General features: G+C 42.3%; 1 protein-coding gene across 5 annotated transcripts in view; it reads left to right on the top strand.

Moving 5' to 3' along the window:
• SYNE1 (spectrin repeat containing nuclear envelope protein 1) overlaps positions 1 to 14,242 on the top strand; it is a 662,466-nt gene that overhangs the window by 349,457 nt on the left and 298,767 nt on the right. For all 5 annotated transcript variants that reach the window (XM_089694288.1, XM_089694287.1, XM_089694289.1 and 2 more), the window contains exons 43-44: positions 11,979 to 12,161; positions 13,661 to 13,762. In XM_089694288.1, coding sequence (XP_089550414.1) covers positions 11,979 to 12,161; positions 13,661 to 13,762 — 285 coding nt within the window. The remainder of the gene's footprint in view (positions 1 to 11,978; positions 12,162 to 13,660; positions 13,763 to 14,242) is intronic.

Below are 14,242 nucleotides of genomic sequence, written 5' to 3'. Positions count from 1 at the left end.
GATATATTTTTCTTCATGTTTTGATTTGGAATAGAATGTGTAGTGTTCCCAATGCATTTGTGTGTATGGAAATAAAAGCTATTAGAAGGATTTTGAGCTTTATTCACTTTTTTCAACACACTGCTATTATTTTGAACACAACTGTATAACAGGCATCAGGATGTTGCAGCATGTGCCTTGCAGCAATCAAAATACAAAACTGTACAAACTAGCAAACAAGCCCCTGTCTCTTGTATCTTCCCAATCAATACCATCGGAGAGTTTTTATAAAAGGCATTCCATGTATAGTTGATTTCTACATTGTGCTGAAGAGTAGATCAGTGGATAGTTGCATTTTTCAATGTTGTAATAATACCATAACCATATTACATAACTTGTAAAGGGCAAAAGTAACTTTTCTTCCATATTTAGTAAAGTGGTTTATGTGCTACACATAGCATACGAAAACATATGTCTTGTTTAGGGGTGTGGTAACATTCTTCATAAAAGACTCCAAAAATAAAAAGCAGGCTTGTGAAGTCAAATATAGTATTCAATTCCATCATATCCCAAAGAATGAAGGTATTTGCAAGTTATTGGTTGATTTTTTTAAATCAAGCAAACTTTTTATTGAGAAGAACAGATATGCAGCCACATCACATATTCAATGAAAACAAACACAGGTCGATTAGACAAGCGAGTAATGCATTATACAGACTGTAGAGCCTTTGCCGCAGGCAAGGAAAGGAGGATTAGCATAATAGCAACCAACATAACAGAATTCACAAAAAGCTATCATTCCTCCTCTTCTTTGTCACAAGTAAATGTAGAGTCGAGCCATCTATCCCAAACTTTGTGATATTTAGCAGGGCATCCTCTGTGTATATAAATTACCTTCTTACTGTACATGGTAAAGTGCTATTTACCGCTGCAACCCACTGTGAAAACGTAGGCGACAGCGCCTGCAACCACATGCGAGCAAGCAATAGCCTAGCCACTAATAACTTTTCTTGCAAAAATAGAGTCTGAAATTTGTTGGTTTCTGAGCTAGGAAGAAAACCGAGCAGGCACTGTTTAGGACAAAGGGTAAGAGGAGAGCCCATCTTGTCATGAAGAAACCGGACCACCTGAAACCAGTAGCCCCATATGCGGGGACAGGACCATATTAAATGAAAAAAGTAATATCAGGGTCCCCACATTTAGGGCAAAGTGGGCTATGTTGTGGCCTGTATTTAGACAATCGAATAGGTGTCAAGTAGGTTCTATATATAATATATAGCTGAGTAAGACGGTCTGACAACCTAGGGGAAACCATCTTAGTCGAGGACAACACCTCCTCCCACATTTCATCATCCAGCTCCCCCACGTCCACCTCCCAGCAGGTTTTAAGGCGATATGCCAATAAGGATGCAGAAGGTGAGAGCAAAGCATTATAGAATGTGGATGTGAGTTTCTTAGATTCCGTGCCCAAAATCACATCCAAAAGACAAATATAGTTGGGTTGTAAAACAAAGTCACCAAACTGGGCCCGCAGAGCATGACAGAGCTGGAGATAACGAAAAAACATAAAGTTGGGGAGGTCATATTCCCCTTTGAGGTCTTGAAAATATTTGACTCCCGCACTGGTGAACACCTGGGAAACGTACAAAATCCCCCTGCCAATGCATAGGCTAAAATCAGGGAGTGTACGCAATTTGGGGAGATCCGGGTTATCCCACAAAGGGGTATAGGCATGGATATGTGGAAGTTGCAACCTTCCAGAGGCTAGTGACCAAATCTAACAGTGGTGATACAGCAGTCCCCTCCGGCCCCCCAGAGCCACAAAATCCCGCACACCCCGCAGTAACAATTGAAAGGGATGAACAACCCAGGAAAAAGCCAGGGCACACACCAGTGCAAGGTATCTATTCCTGTCCCCCTTATCCAAGTGGAAAAAATTAGATAATTGGGCTGCCAAATAATAAAGGTTAATATCCGGGAGCGCAGTACCCCCCAAATGCCTGGGATTTTTAAGAGCACTACCCCAAACAAAATAGTTAAACATAGAATCAAGGGATTTAAATACCCGCAATGGTAAATATATAGGTGCGTGCCAAAGAATATGGAGAAGTTTAGGAAGAAGCACCATCTCAATCAAATTAACCTGTCCCATAACCCCAAGGGGGAGACGAGACCAGGCTTGCAATTTGGACTTTAGCATAGGATAAAGGGGTTCTAAATTAAGTTGGGAATAATCTGCAGCATCACGAGAGACCACAATCCCGAGATAAGTAATGCTGCTAACCCTAACCAGAGAAAGATTAGCCTGTTCCCTAGTAGGGGCACCAAAATCTAAAGGAAGAATCTGGGATTTCCCCCAATTTATGCAAATCCCTGAAAATTGGCCGAAATTCTCAATAAGAGCAAGATCAGCCCCAAGCGAAAGGCCCGCATCCTCCAGATACAAAAGCATGTCATCAGCATATAGACTCACTGTCTCGGTCAGTAGACCGGAGCACAAACCGTGGATATCAGGATGTAATCGGATAGCTAGGGCCAAGGGCTCTACTGCCAGTGCATACAGTAGGGGAGATGGGGGCAACCCTGGCGCGTGCCCCTGGAGAGGGGAAAGGAATCCAATTGGTTGATTTTTTAGTTGCGTTTTTGAGAAATGATTTTACATGATTTTTTATTCATCTTATCTGATTACAATCTAGAGAGGTTGGTCACTGATCAGATTGGTAAGTAGCATAGGAACATAGGAAAGATTTTAAGCTACCTTTTTCCTTTTCCCCCATTGAAATGATTTTAGGGACCATCTAGATGGGCAGTCTTGTCAAAAACAACTTTTTTTATTTTGCTCTGATGCATGCATTCACATACAAATTGTAGTGTTTAATGAGAAAAGACTGCGTTTGACCTCAATAAAAGACGCTGCTTAAAGCAGTTCTTAACTCTAGAAAAAAGAAAATAAAAGTGAGCAGCTTCAAGTTTTGTAGCTACTGTCTTTTATTATAAAGACGCTTACCTGTCCAGGGATCCAGTACTGTCCTCACCTGAACCAGTTCATCACCGGTCTTCAGGTTCCCGACACCCGACATCTTTAGTGTGGGAAGCTGACTGTGGCTTCACAAATGACTTCATAATGTGCATTTGCGAGCTGTACTGCACTTTGTGCATGGTCCCACAGTCTTCTGAGACCTGTGATGTGTCTTAGAAGGTTGCAGGCAAAGAGAGAAGGACTGGACTTCCGCTCGGATCACCTAGGGTATGGGAGCAGGTACCTGTTAAAACCATTTACACACTTCCTTCCCCCAAAAATTAATATGCCACATGTGGTGGTGGGGGGGGGGGGGGGCAGAAGCGGACTTAAACCAAAACATCCCCTTCTAGGTGAAGTTCTGTTTTAAGAAGAAATATAGTGCAAAGCAAGTGTCAATTGCAGCCTCTTAACTATCATCTATGTTACTCCTTTGATGTCAGATGATAGTAAGAATCTACTGACCTGCACTTTAAATGCATTTCAAACACTGGGAAATATCTCTTATGTACATGAGCCCTTCGTTCTTTATAAAATGGCAATAGTAAGCACTGCCTGCTATTTTAATAAGTCTCAACTCCTACATTCCTGCTGCCATGGCTGGTGTAAGATGTTAAGAGAAAGAATTTTGTCAGGCTTCCTGTAGAGTTTTAACAAGCTAAAGAAAAGCAAGACAAACAATGCAAAACTTGGTGATATGTTTTAAAGAAGCTGTTAGGAATACACATTTGCAAGAATTTGAATCTCCATTCTTAATGTGTTTATAGTACAGACCTACCATTCAAAGATAGTTGTGTGTGCTGCTGTTCATTTTTATCCTCTCCCCATCTGTTTGTAAGGCCTCTAGTGAGGCTGACCTCTGTCCTGCCAGATTCAGGGCTCTTAAAGGACATTTATTCTGGGGTGCTGTCTTTTTTGTTTCTGCTGTAACTGGAAAATAATAAAATAAGTGGTCAGTAATCAAGCATGCGCTGTTGAAGATGGCAGTCGCATATTGACCTCGCTCCGCTTCACCACTCTCTCTTCCAGCTCCTCCGGAGCTAACATCAGCTACTTAAAGCAGAGGAGAACAGGTACCAGACTCAGTACCACTTGCAGATCCCCTTGGCAAAATCGGACGTCAGAAGTACCCTCCATTGGGCACCAAGCACCTGCGGCCTACACATATGGATAAATATGTGTCACGAGCCACATCCCCGGCCTCGAGTGATCACACAATCCCAGCAGCAGAACCGGAGGATCCAGCAGGTCACGAGGCAGAGGTAGCTCATCATACTGCTCCCTAATGTCCCTCTTCTCCTATCCCCTACCTCACAGCACACATTCTGGATGATAAGTTACATGATCTTCTGCAGAGTTTATCCCATACTATCTCTGCAGCAGTGGGGAAAATAGCTCAGGAACTCAGAGGGAAGATAGCATTAGTGGAAGAACGTACAGATCATCTAGAAAACAAATTTGATGATCTTGTGCAGTATGTACATGTACTGGAGGAAGACAATCATACTTTGAAGAAACAGATGTCCCAGCTACAATCCCTGCAGGAAGATCTGGAGAATAGGGAGTGGAGACAAAATATCCGTATACAAGGCGTTCCTGAATCAATAGGGGACACGCATGTGCAAGATTATTTGCCTAGTCTGTTCACTACATTGGCCCCTGTGGTTCTGGACATAGATTGGCGAATGGATAGAACCCATCGCTCTCTTGCCTCGAAACCTCCATTGGGTGCAAGAGACATCATTGTCCGGTTTCACTACTATGATAGCTGAATTCTACACTTAACACTGCCTCGGTTGATTTTAGAGGTGAAAAAATCCAAGTCTATAGTGATTTGACCTCTATCACACTGTCTAAGAGAGGTACACTTGGTCTGCTTACTCTCCACCTTCAGAAGCATCGCATTGTATATAGATGGGGCTTCCCGTTCATGTTAACCGTAACCAAAGGTGGCACTCAGCAAACAATCGGAGATCTTCAAGAAGGAGAGGCGTATCTGCGTAACCTGGATCTACCCCCCTCCCGGATGAAGCCTTAGCACTACCCCTACACAAGCCAAGAGCGGTCAACACTCCTAACAAGATGTGGAGCCCAGCAAGATCCAGAAACAAGACGTGCCTCCCGATTCCTCAGCGGTCTCCTGCTTCCCAGTTTTCTTCTTATCACCTGACATCACGCAAAGTACAGCTGTTGCCATTTAAGGCTTAATGTCTATAGACATGCTTTGCCCGTCAATTTTGATACCCTCTTTAGGATACCTCCGACACCCTATCGGGAGCTACTCAGATGATGTCCTGTTATTTGCTGTTTAATTTAGAAGAGAAGAGTGAAGTAACCGCCTGGTTTTCACCCTTCCTATGTCGTCCCCAAACATCTACAGCTGTTGCTGTAGATGACTGGGCAGCCATGGCTGCTCAAGCCTCCTCCATATTTTGGTATCTTACTATATCTGCATTTTTTTCCCGTTTTTGGATTTGTTTACTCTGTGTCTGCTAGTAATTTTGTGACACACTGGATGCGTCTTTCTTTGTCAGTATTTTTTGTGTTACTCTTTTTTAGAGCAGCATAGTTTATTTGTCATACTGCCCTGCATACAACTGCCTCGTATTCAGAATACGCCAACATGTCTTTACGACTTTACTCATGTAATGTTAAGGGTTTAAATTCAATGAGGAAGAAGTCGATAGCTCTTAGGGAATTGCTGATATTATTCTTATCCAGGAAACACTATTTCAAAAAGTGATGCTCATTTAACTTTGCCCTCAAGTATTTTCCTGTAGCATACTCCGCTATGGATGGCACAGGTAAAGCTGGTGTCGCTATTCTTATCAAGAAAGGTTGGCCTGTCCGGGTGTTGTCTTCTGTACTAGACACCCAGGGCAGATTTATACTACTGCAATATCAATATGGTGATGTCTATATTTCAATTATTAATGTATACGCTCCTAATACTAATCAATTGAAGTTCTTTAGAGATACTATCTCCCCACTTTTAGCATCTTCACACCCTTTCACGATTATTGGAGGAGACTTCAATTTATCTGTATCCACAGCCTGAGATAGGAGATCACTTCGGGGACAACTGCCCTCAGAACATGTTTTGAAGCAGTCCAACTCGTTTCGGCAATGGATCAGAGGACATAAACTGTTTGATATTTGGAGAATACAACACCTGAATGCTAAACAGTTTTCGTTATTTTCCCGGGTGCACCACATCTACACCAGACTAGATTACTTTTTGCTTTCAGCCCCGCTACCTAAACAGAGAGTAGGCCCTGATACTGTCCCAAGCTCCGGGTCTGATCATTCATTTTTGGCTCTAGATCTGTTTGTAGATCGATTAAATTCACGCACATGCCATTGGCACCTGAATTGCACACTTCTACATCAAGCAGGAGTCAACACTTCTATTTCGACAGCACTGCGTGAGTTTTTTTTAACTTAATACTGGATCTGTGTCAGCATCTTCAACTTTGTGGGAAGCCCATAAAGCGTTTATTAGAGGTCACTTTATAGTGGAAAGCTCACGTCTTAAAAAATCCCTGCTTTATCAGAAAACTGACCTTATGAACCAATTATCTCAAGTGGAAAAAAAAACTAATCAATTCACCCTCTTTACCTAGACTTCACCTAGTGGTACAACTTAAAGATCAACTTAACTCACTTGAGGATAAGTCTATAGCGAAGAAACTGTTATGGATGAGACAGAAGTTTTACCAATAGATTACTCTTGAGCGCCCCCATTACTATGGAGGAGCTATGTGCAGTTGTTAAGGAACTACCATTGCACAAAGCGCTGGGCCCAGATGGGTTTTCCTACACATACAACAAGCAATTTATTGCGGATATCGGTCCTGCACTATTGGAATTTTATTCTTCTCTGATGAGCGGAGAAGAACCCCATTCGCAATTCCAACATTCTCTTATCACAGTCATTCCCAAATCAGGCAAAAACATTACGACCCCAGCTAACTACAGGCCCATAGCATTACTGAACACATATTATAAAATTTTTACTAAACTCTTAGCTAATCGCTTAGCTCCTTTGCTTCCCAAAATCATACACAATGATCAGGTGGGATTTATCTTGGTGAGACAGGCAGGAGACAACACTAGGTGTACGATCAATTTAGTTGATATACTCAATGGCTCATGAACACCTGCTCTATTGTTAAGTTTAGACGCTCAGAAGGCATGTGATAGGTTGGGCTGGCCTTATATGTATGAACTATTGACATGAAGGAATACAAGGGCCTTTTTTTAATGCTTAATGGAACTAGACAAGGATGTCCTCTGTCTCTGCTCTTATTTGTGTTGTGTCTTGAACCATTGGCAGTGGCGATTAGAGCACACCCTAACATAGCGGGAGTGACTGTGAGGGGGAAGGAGTAAAACTCTAACTTTTTGCAGATGATGTTCTATTAACTATTACTAAACCACACTTGTCATTACCTGCTTTGAACAAACTTTACAAGCTTTTAGTGATCTATCTGGCTATAAAATAAACACTTCAGAGACGGAAGCTATGCCCATTAATATCCCATCTCAAGACGTTTTCATTGCTCCAACAAAATTACTTATACCACTAGTGCTTGTCACCTATTAAATACCTTGGCACTCATATAACCCATCTTATGCTCAGTAGTTTGAGGCTAATTATCCCCACAGTCTATGCTCTCCTAAATCAGTGGGACACCTATAAGATATCTTTCCTGGGTAGAGTAAATGTGTTAAAGATGTCAATTCTACCAAAGCAACTTAACCTTTTTAAAACTCTCCCAGTATTAATACAGCAAGCTCAACTGCCGACTTTACAACAAGTGTTCCTTAGATTTATTTGACATGTCAGAAAGCCTCGAATAGCGAGAACGGTTCTTCTGACTTCCAAAAACAATGGAGGCTTAGGGGTACCGGATATCACTAAATATTATTTAGCCACTCATTTGAGACAAACACTGTCATGGTTCACCCAAAAATCCCAGAACAGATGGATGGAGATTGAATTAGGGTATATTTATCCGATCCACACATGTTCATTGCTACGCCCTTTTCATTACTCATTACCACTATTCCCCCCCCCCCCCCCCATTCTTGAATCTATGAAATTCACCCTCAAAATATGGTCAACCTGTGTGAAATCCCAGCAGTTCTTGTCCATATGCTCCCCATTGTTGAATTTTTTTGTATAATCCAGAACTCCCAGATAGTCTGTCTTACCCACAGATGAGCTCTTGGGCAATTAGTGGGATATTCCAACTCTGTCATCTGATCAATCCTGTTTCATGCAGCATTCGGCCATTTGAAGAGCTTAGGATGTGGAAATCCACATTACCTGCATCAGCTAGTTATGTCTATTTGCAGTTCCGTCATTATTTCCATACCATGAATTCTTCTCTGACTCTAACCCGCCCTACAGATTTTGAAAAGATAGCAGCTAAAGGTCCCTTCCAACAACATCTTATCACCTCTTTATATAAGCTACTCCTCAATAGCGGTCCCCTTATTGATAACCCCCACCGTTATATGAAGAGATGGGAAAACAAACTTCAATGCCCAATCTCTCTGAAATGTTGGCAGATGATTTGGGACTCTGTTACTAAAACTTCTCATTGTGTTTTGTTTAAAGAAAATGTATATAAAATATTGTGCGTTGGTACAAGACCCCTGTAGTGCTTCACGCGATCAACCCGAATCTTTCAGGCAAGTGCTGGAGGTGCATGGGTGGAGTAGGCACTTTGGCACACATCTATTGGTTTTGTCCACAGATTGTGAGTTATTGGTCTACGGCTAAAATGGTCTTGAAGCAAGTACTTAATGTTAACCTTCCCCTAGACCCGCTACACTATCTTTTGGGGCTACTCTTTAGGGGTATTTCTAAGCAATCTAAGAGGTTGGAAATACATATTCTGATGGCTGCTAGACGGGTGACAACACGACACTAGAAATCAGTTGATGCCCCCACACTAACTCATCTTTTAAGAGCAATCTCTGAAATCAGAGATATGGAATATCTTACTGCCCTAGTGGGTGACTACTCCGGTCATTTTCGATCTATTTGGGAACCATGGGATCATTATTATTATACAGGATTTATATAGTGCCAACAGTTTGCGCAGCGCTTTACAATATAAGGGAGACAGTACAATTACAATACATTTCAGTACAGAAGGAATGTGAGGGCCCTGCTCGTGGAGCTTACAATCTAAAGGAGGGGGAGGTGATACAAAAGGTGATAGCTGCGGGGGATGATCTGGTGGAGGTGATTCAAGTACAGTTCTTAGGTGGAGGTGGGGTAGGCTTCCCTGAAGAAGTGAGTTTTCAGAGATCACCTAAAGGCAGACAGGGTGGGGCTGACTGGACATGCTTTGGAAGGGAGTTCCAGAGGATGGGAGAGGCTCTGGAGAAGTCCTGGAAGTGAGCGTGGGAGGAGGTGATGAGAGAGATAGAGAAGAGGATATCATGGGAGAAGCGGAGTGGGCAATTTGGGCGGTATCTGTGGATGAGGTTGGCGATGTAGCTAGGGGCAGTGTTGTGGATGGCTTTGTAAGCTGTGGTTAGTATTTTGAATTTTATGAGGGGCAGCAGTCGCTGATCGGTTGGTAAGGTGTATGAGTCTAGCAGCAGCATTCATAATAGACTGAAGGGGGGATAACCTGTGTAACGGTAGACCAGTGAGGAGGGAGTTGCAGTAATAGAGGGGGGATATAACCAAGGCATGGATAAGTTGTTTTATGGTGTCATTGGTCAGGAAGGGGCGTATTTTGGAAATGCTCCAGAGGTTGAGGTGGTAGGATTTAGCCAGTGAGTGGATGTGGGGCCAAAAGGAGAGGTCAGAGTCTAGGATTACGCCTAGCACCCTGGCATGAGGGGAAGGACCAATGGTTGTGCTGTTGATCTTAATCGTAAAGTCATCAGTGGGGGACCGGGGAGGAGGAAATATTACAAGCTCAGGTTTTGAAAGATTGAGTTTAAGGTAGTGATGTGCCATCCATGATGATATGTTGCTTAGTAGATTTGTGATACGTGAGGAGATTGAGGGGGTGAGCTGGGTGGCTGAGTGAAGAGATAGATCTGGGCGTCATCAGCATAGAGGTGGTATTGGAAGCCATGGGAGGTTATCAGTTGGCCCAGGGAGGAGGTATAGAGAGAGAAATGGAGGAATCCAAGAACAGAACCTTGGGATACCCCAACAGAAAGAGGAAGCAGAGCGGAGGAGGAGTTGTATGTGACACTGAACGTGTGCTGAGAAAGGTAAGAGGAGAACCAGGAGAGAGCAGAGTCACGGAGGCCGATGGTGTGGAGTTTACTGAGGAGGAGCAGGTGGTCGACTGTGTCAAAGGCAGCGGAAAGGTCAAGGAGTATGAGTATGGAGTAATGGCCATTGGTTTTAGCAGTTAGTAGGTCATTAGTGAGTTTTAGTAGGGCAGTTTCTGTGGAATGTTGTGGGCGGAAGCCAGACTGTCAGGGATCAAGAAGGTTGTTGTCGGTGAGGTAGCAGTTCATACGGATGTGAACAAGGTGCTCGAGAAGCTTGGAGGCAAACGGGAGCAGGGAGATGGGTCTTAGGTTATCAAACAGGTGGGGTCCAGCAAGGGTTTTTTGAGAACAGGGGTAACCGGTGCATGTTTGAGTGGGGAGGGAAAGGTGCCCATGGAGAGTGAGAGGTTGAAGATGTGGGTTAGAGAGTTTAGGATAGAGCAGGAAGTAGGCTGCAACAGTCGCGAGGGGACAGGATCCAGTGGACAGGTGGTGAAGTGGGCCTTGGAAAGGAGTTTGGTAATTTCCTTGGTGGTAACAGGGTCGAAGGAGGAGAGTGTTGAGTTTGGTGTTGGGCCTGGTATGTAGGTTAGAGGAGGAAGCTTGACACTGGAGATCTCATCACGAATTGTGTCGATCTTCTTCTTGAAGTGACTGGCAATCTCCTGTGCAGTAAGTAAGTTGGTGGGTGGAGGCAGTGGGGGGTGGAATAAGGAATTAAGGGCAGAGAAGAGTTGACAAGGATTGGATGAGAGGGTCTTGATGAGATTATTATTGTAGGTTTGCTTAGCAGTGTGGAGGCTGGAGTTGTATTTGAGAAGAGCGGATTTGTAGAGGGTAAAGTCTTTCAGGGATTTTGTTTTACGCCATGCTCGCTCAAGAGTGCGGCTGCGTCTCTTGAGACCTCTGGTGTCATCTGTTTGCCAGGGTTGTGACAAGCGAGGCTTGGTTCTGCGTGTAGAAAGAGGAGCAAGAGCGTCCAGGTAGGATGATAAATAGTTGTTGTAGGCAGATGTAGCCAGCTCTGGGCAGGACAGGGGTGCAATTTCATCATAAAGGCGCTTCTCCCTTTGGTAGAATGTCACCCTCTCCCTCTCTTCCCCCCCCCCCCCCTTATATAGCTCAGATATCTCTTTACTTACCAAGTTTCTGACAATTACTGTAACCCAACAATGTTGTCTTGCGTTTTTGTGATGTACAGTTTACCATGCTGTCTAATTGTGTTCATATTTCTTTTGTTTCTGTTCTCTTTTACATTGATCGTGGATTTTTATTTTAACTGCAACGTTTACACCTAAAGTGTTGTTGTAATCTTGTCCTGAAAAAATGGGCTTTGGCTTTTAATAAAAATTTACAATAAAAAAAAAAACAATTCAAGAGTGCATATTCAGACTGTCACCACTGGTGACTGGTCCTTAGATCACTTGGATTCCACAGCTCTATCTGTTCCCAGAATAATAGCTGAGTCTGTAATACCTTACTTCTAGAATGTTGCCCCTGATGCTCCTATATCATTATATAAACAAGATGTAGGCAGACAGAATTTGAAAGCTTCGAAAGAGAAGGAAATGTTTACCTTCCCTATTCTCATTCTTATCAGCATTACATTGATCACTTGATAGTAATTGACCTTCATCTTAGAATACAAAGCTTTTTGTTGTAACCAAGAATGATAATAGCTAATATACTATGATCATTTTAATAATATTTTTTTTTTTTGCAGATTTTGGAAAGAATAGATGAGAACCTGGAAAGACTAAGCATGAGCCTGGCCTTATGGGAAGATGTCTTGAGCATAAATGATGAAATTGATGGGTGGTCTACTAGCTCTATTTCACAGATGAATGAGAGTATTACCAACCTGAGCAGCAGTCAGCACCTGAAATCTTGTCTTGCAGAATTTCAGGTTTGTGTTAAACTATAGGTTCCTTGATATACGGTAACTTAATTGTGTCCTAATTAGTTTTTTAGAGGGGGACAAGCAGGGCCGGTGCTTCCACTAGGCAAACTAGGCAACCACCTAGGGCGGAATGCCATCTAGGGGCACCTGGGCCCAGCACAGACCGGCACAGACGCTGCCACATCATGAATGATCCTTCAGCAGAGGGGAAGGACGGCAGAGGGGATGAAGAAAGGACAGAGGAAGATGCCGGTTGTCCAGGGCCAGTGTTACAGCTGAGCTTCCGCTGCTTCCAGTGCTCCTCTCTGACTCAGTGCTTTACTGCAAAGCCGTGTAAAAAATTAAATTCATTAGCTACAGGGCTCTGTACTTATATACTAAGGGGTCCATATACAAAATTATCATTTGGCAGATGTGATAAGCCTTTGCACAATCAGGGTGAAAATTGCCGTACGTCTTCCCTTATGTGTGATTCTGATCTCATCAATGCCATCTATTGGCAAATATATGTTTTTTTCCTGATTGAGTAATTTGTGAAAAAAATGCACTATGGCCACTGGGTGGCACAGACAATATAGGGGTCACACATAATAGAGGATGTACGATCATTTTTGCCCTGATTGTGTGAATGTTTGTCTCATTCACACAGCAAACATTTTATACATAAACCCCCTTACCCTCTGTTCTGGAAGGTATTAAGTGCAGCAGCTTTTAGACCCCAGGGCCCTCTTACATCTGATTTCCAGCTCAAAGGGTCATCAACTGACAAATGAACTAAAGTTAAATAAGGGATACATATAAATCTTTCCTAGTTAGGCTGTCAGAACTAATAAAAGTTTAAAGTGTACCTAAAGGCAAAACATTTCTTATCATTTTGGATAGAGTAAGGGGGGGTTATAACCCCTGTCAGTTTTTTATTTTCCTTCTGTGTCCTATAGAGGAGATTTCCCTTCACTTCCAGTCCCATAGCAAAAACAGGAAGTGAGAAAGGTGTCATTAGAAGTAATGTCACATTAGAAGGTTTCTCCTTTATTACTGTTCTGGTGTCAGCCCAATGTTTGGTATTTTCTTATACTTTCACTTTCAATGATAACCGTAAACAGGACAAATAGAGAGGGCGAATCTCCCTGACAGGTGCATGGGTATGCAATAAAAAATTACAGATGTTCTAATCCCTCTCCAATCTATCAAAAAAAAAGTGTTGGTTTTTGCTACACTTTAGGAATTATTGTTTAGATTCTTGCAAAAGCCTATAATGAGTAGTTCCCTTTAGGAATGTTTGTGTCCCCTTGAGTGCCTTAGCAGTACTGTAGCAGGAATACTTTGTTTCTTTTCTCATTAAACATAAGGACACCAAATTTAACACACTGGAAACATTCTTACTCATCTACGTACTCTAAACTGAGGAATTTTGCTTGGCCTGGAATCAAGGGATTACTGGAAAAAAAAAAAAGTAACTTTGCGCTCTTTTTCTTTATGCCATTTTCTTCACTGCAATGATACAGACTGAAGTACCAAACAAGGGACAGAAACTGGAGGAGTTTCATTCCAAGGTTTATGAACTCAAAGAGCTGACCAAGAGCCAGGAGCCCCCTGCAGAACTGCAGGTCAGTATTCCATTCTTTACTGATATTAGAACTATTTTCTAAAACTATATACTGCAGTTTATGTCCTGCTGTGTGACAAGTCCAGCTCTGAAAATAGATGAGACATAATGGTAACAACAATCTTGCTAGTTCAAAATCCTCTGTAGCATCAGATTGTTTGAAGTTATTAATATCTACAGTAAATAGGAAAGGTGGTAAGGTGTTTTTAACAAAACTGAAACATTAATAAAGATACAGTGAAGTCCTTAATATTCACTGAATTTAATTCCCTAGAAAAAAACATGAATCCTGTTTGGTTGTTGGGAACAAAACATTTAAGGGTTTGTAGTGTCAATTTACTCAATTACAACACATATGTTATTTTTCCATATCAACCTCTGTTTTCAGCTATGTGATTGCTATTTTCATCTCTCCTATATTAACGATTGTTAATGCTTAGTGATTTTAGTCCATCTCTGAAGACTCACTGTTGTGAGTGAC

Source organism: Staurois parvus, unplaced genomic scaffold (assembly GCF_062004578.1).
Source record: "Staurois parvus isolate SC_StPar_1 unplaced genomic scaffold, SC_StPar_1.0 ptg000657l, whole genome shotgun sequence".
NCBI lineage: Eukaryota > Metazoa > Chordata > Amphibia > Anura > Ranidae > Staurois > Staurois parvus.
The sequence above is the reverse complement of the archived record's forward strand: the minus strand, read 5'-3'. Positions and strand labels throughout refer to the sequence as shown.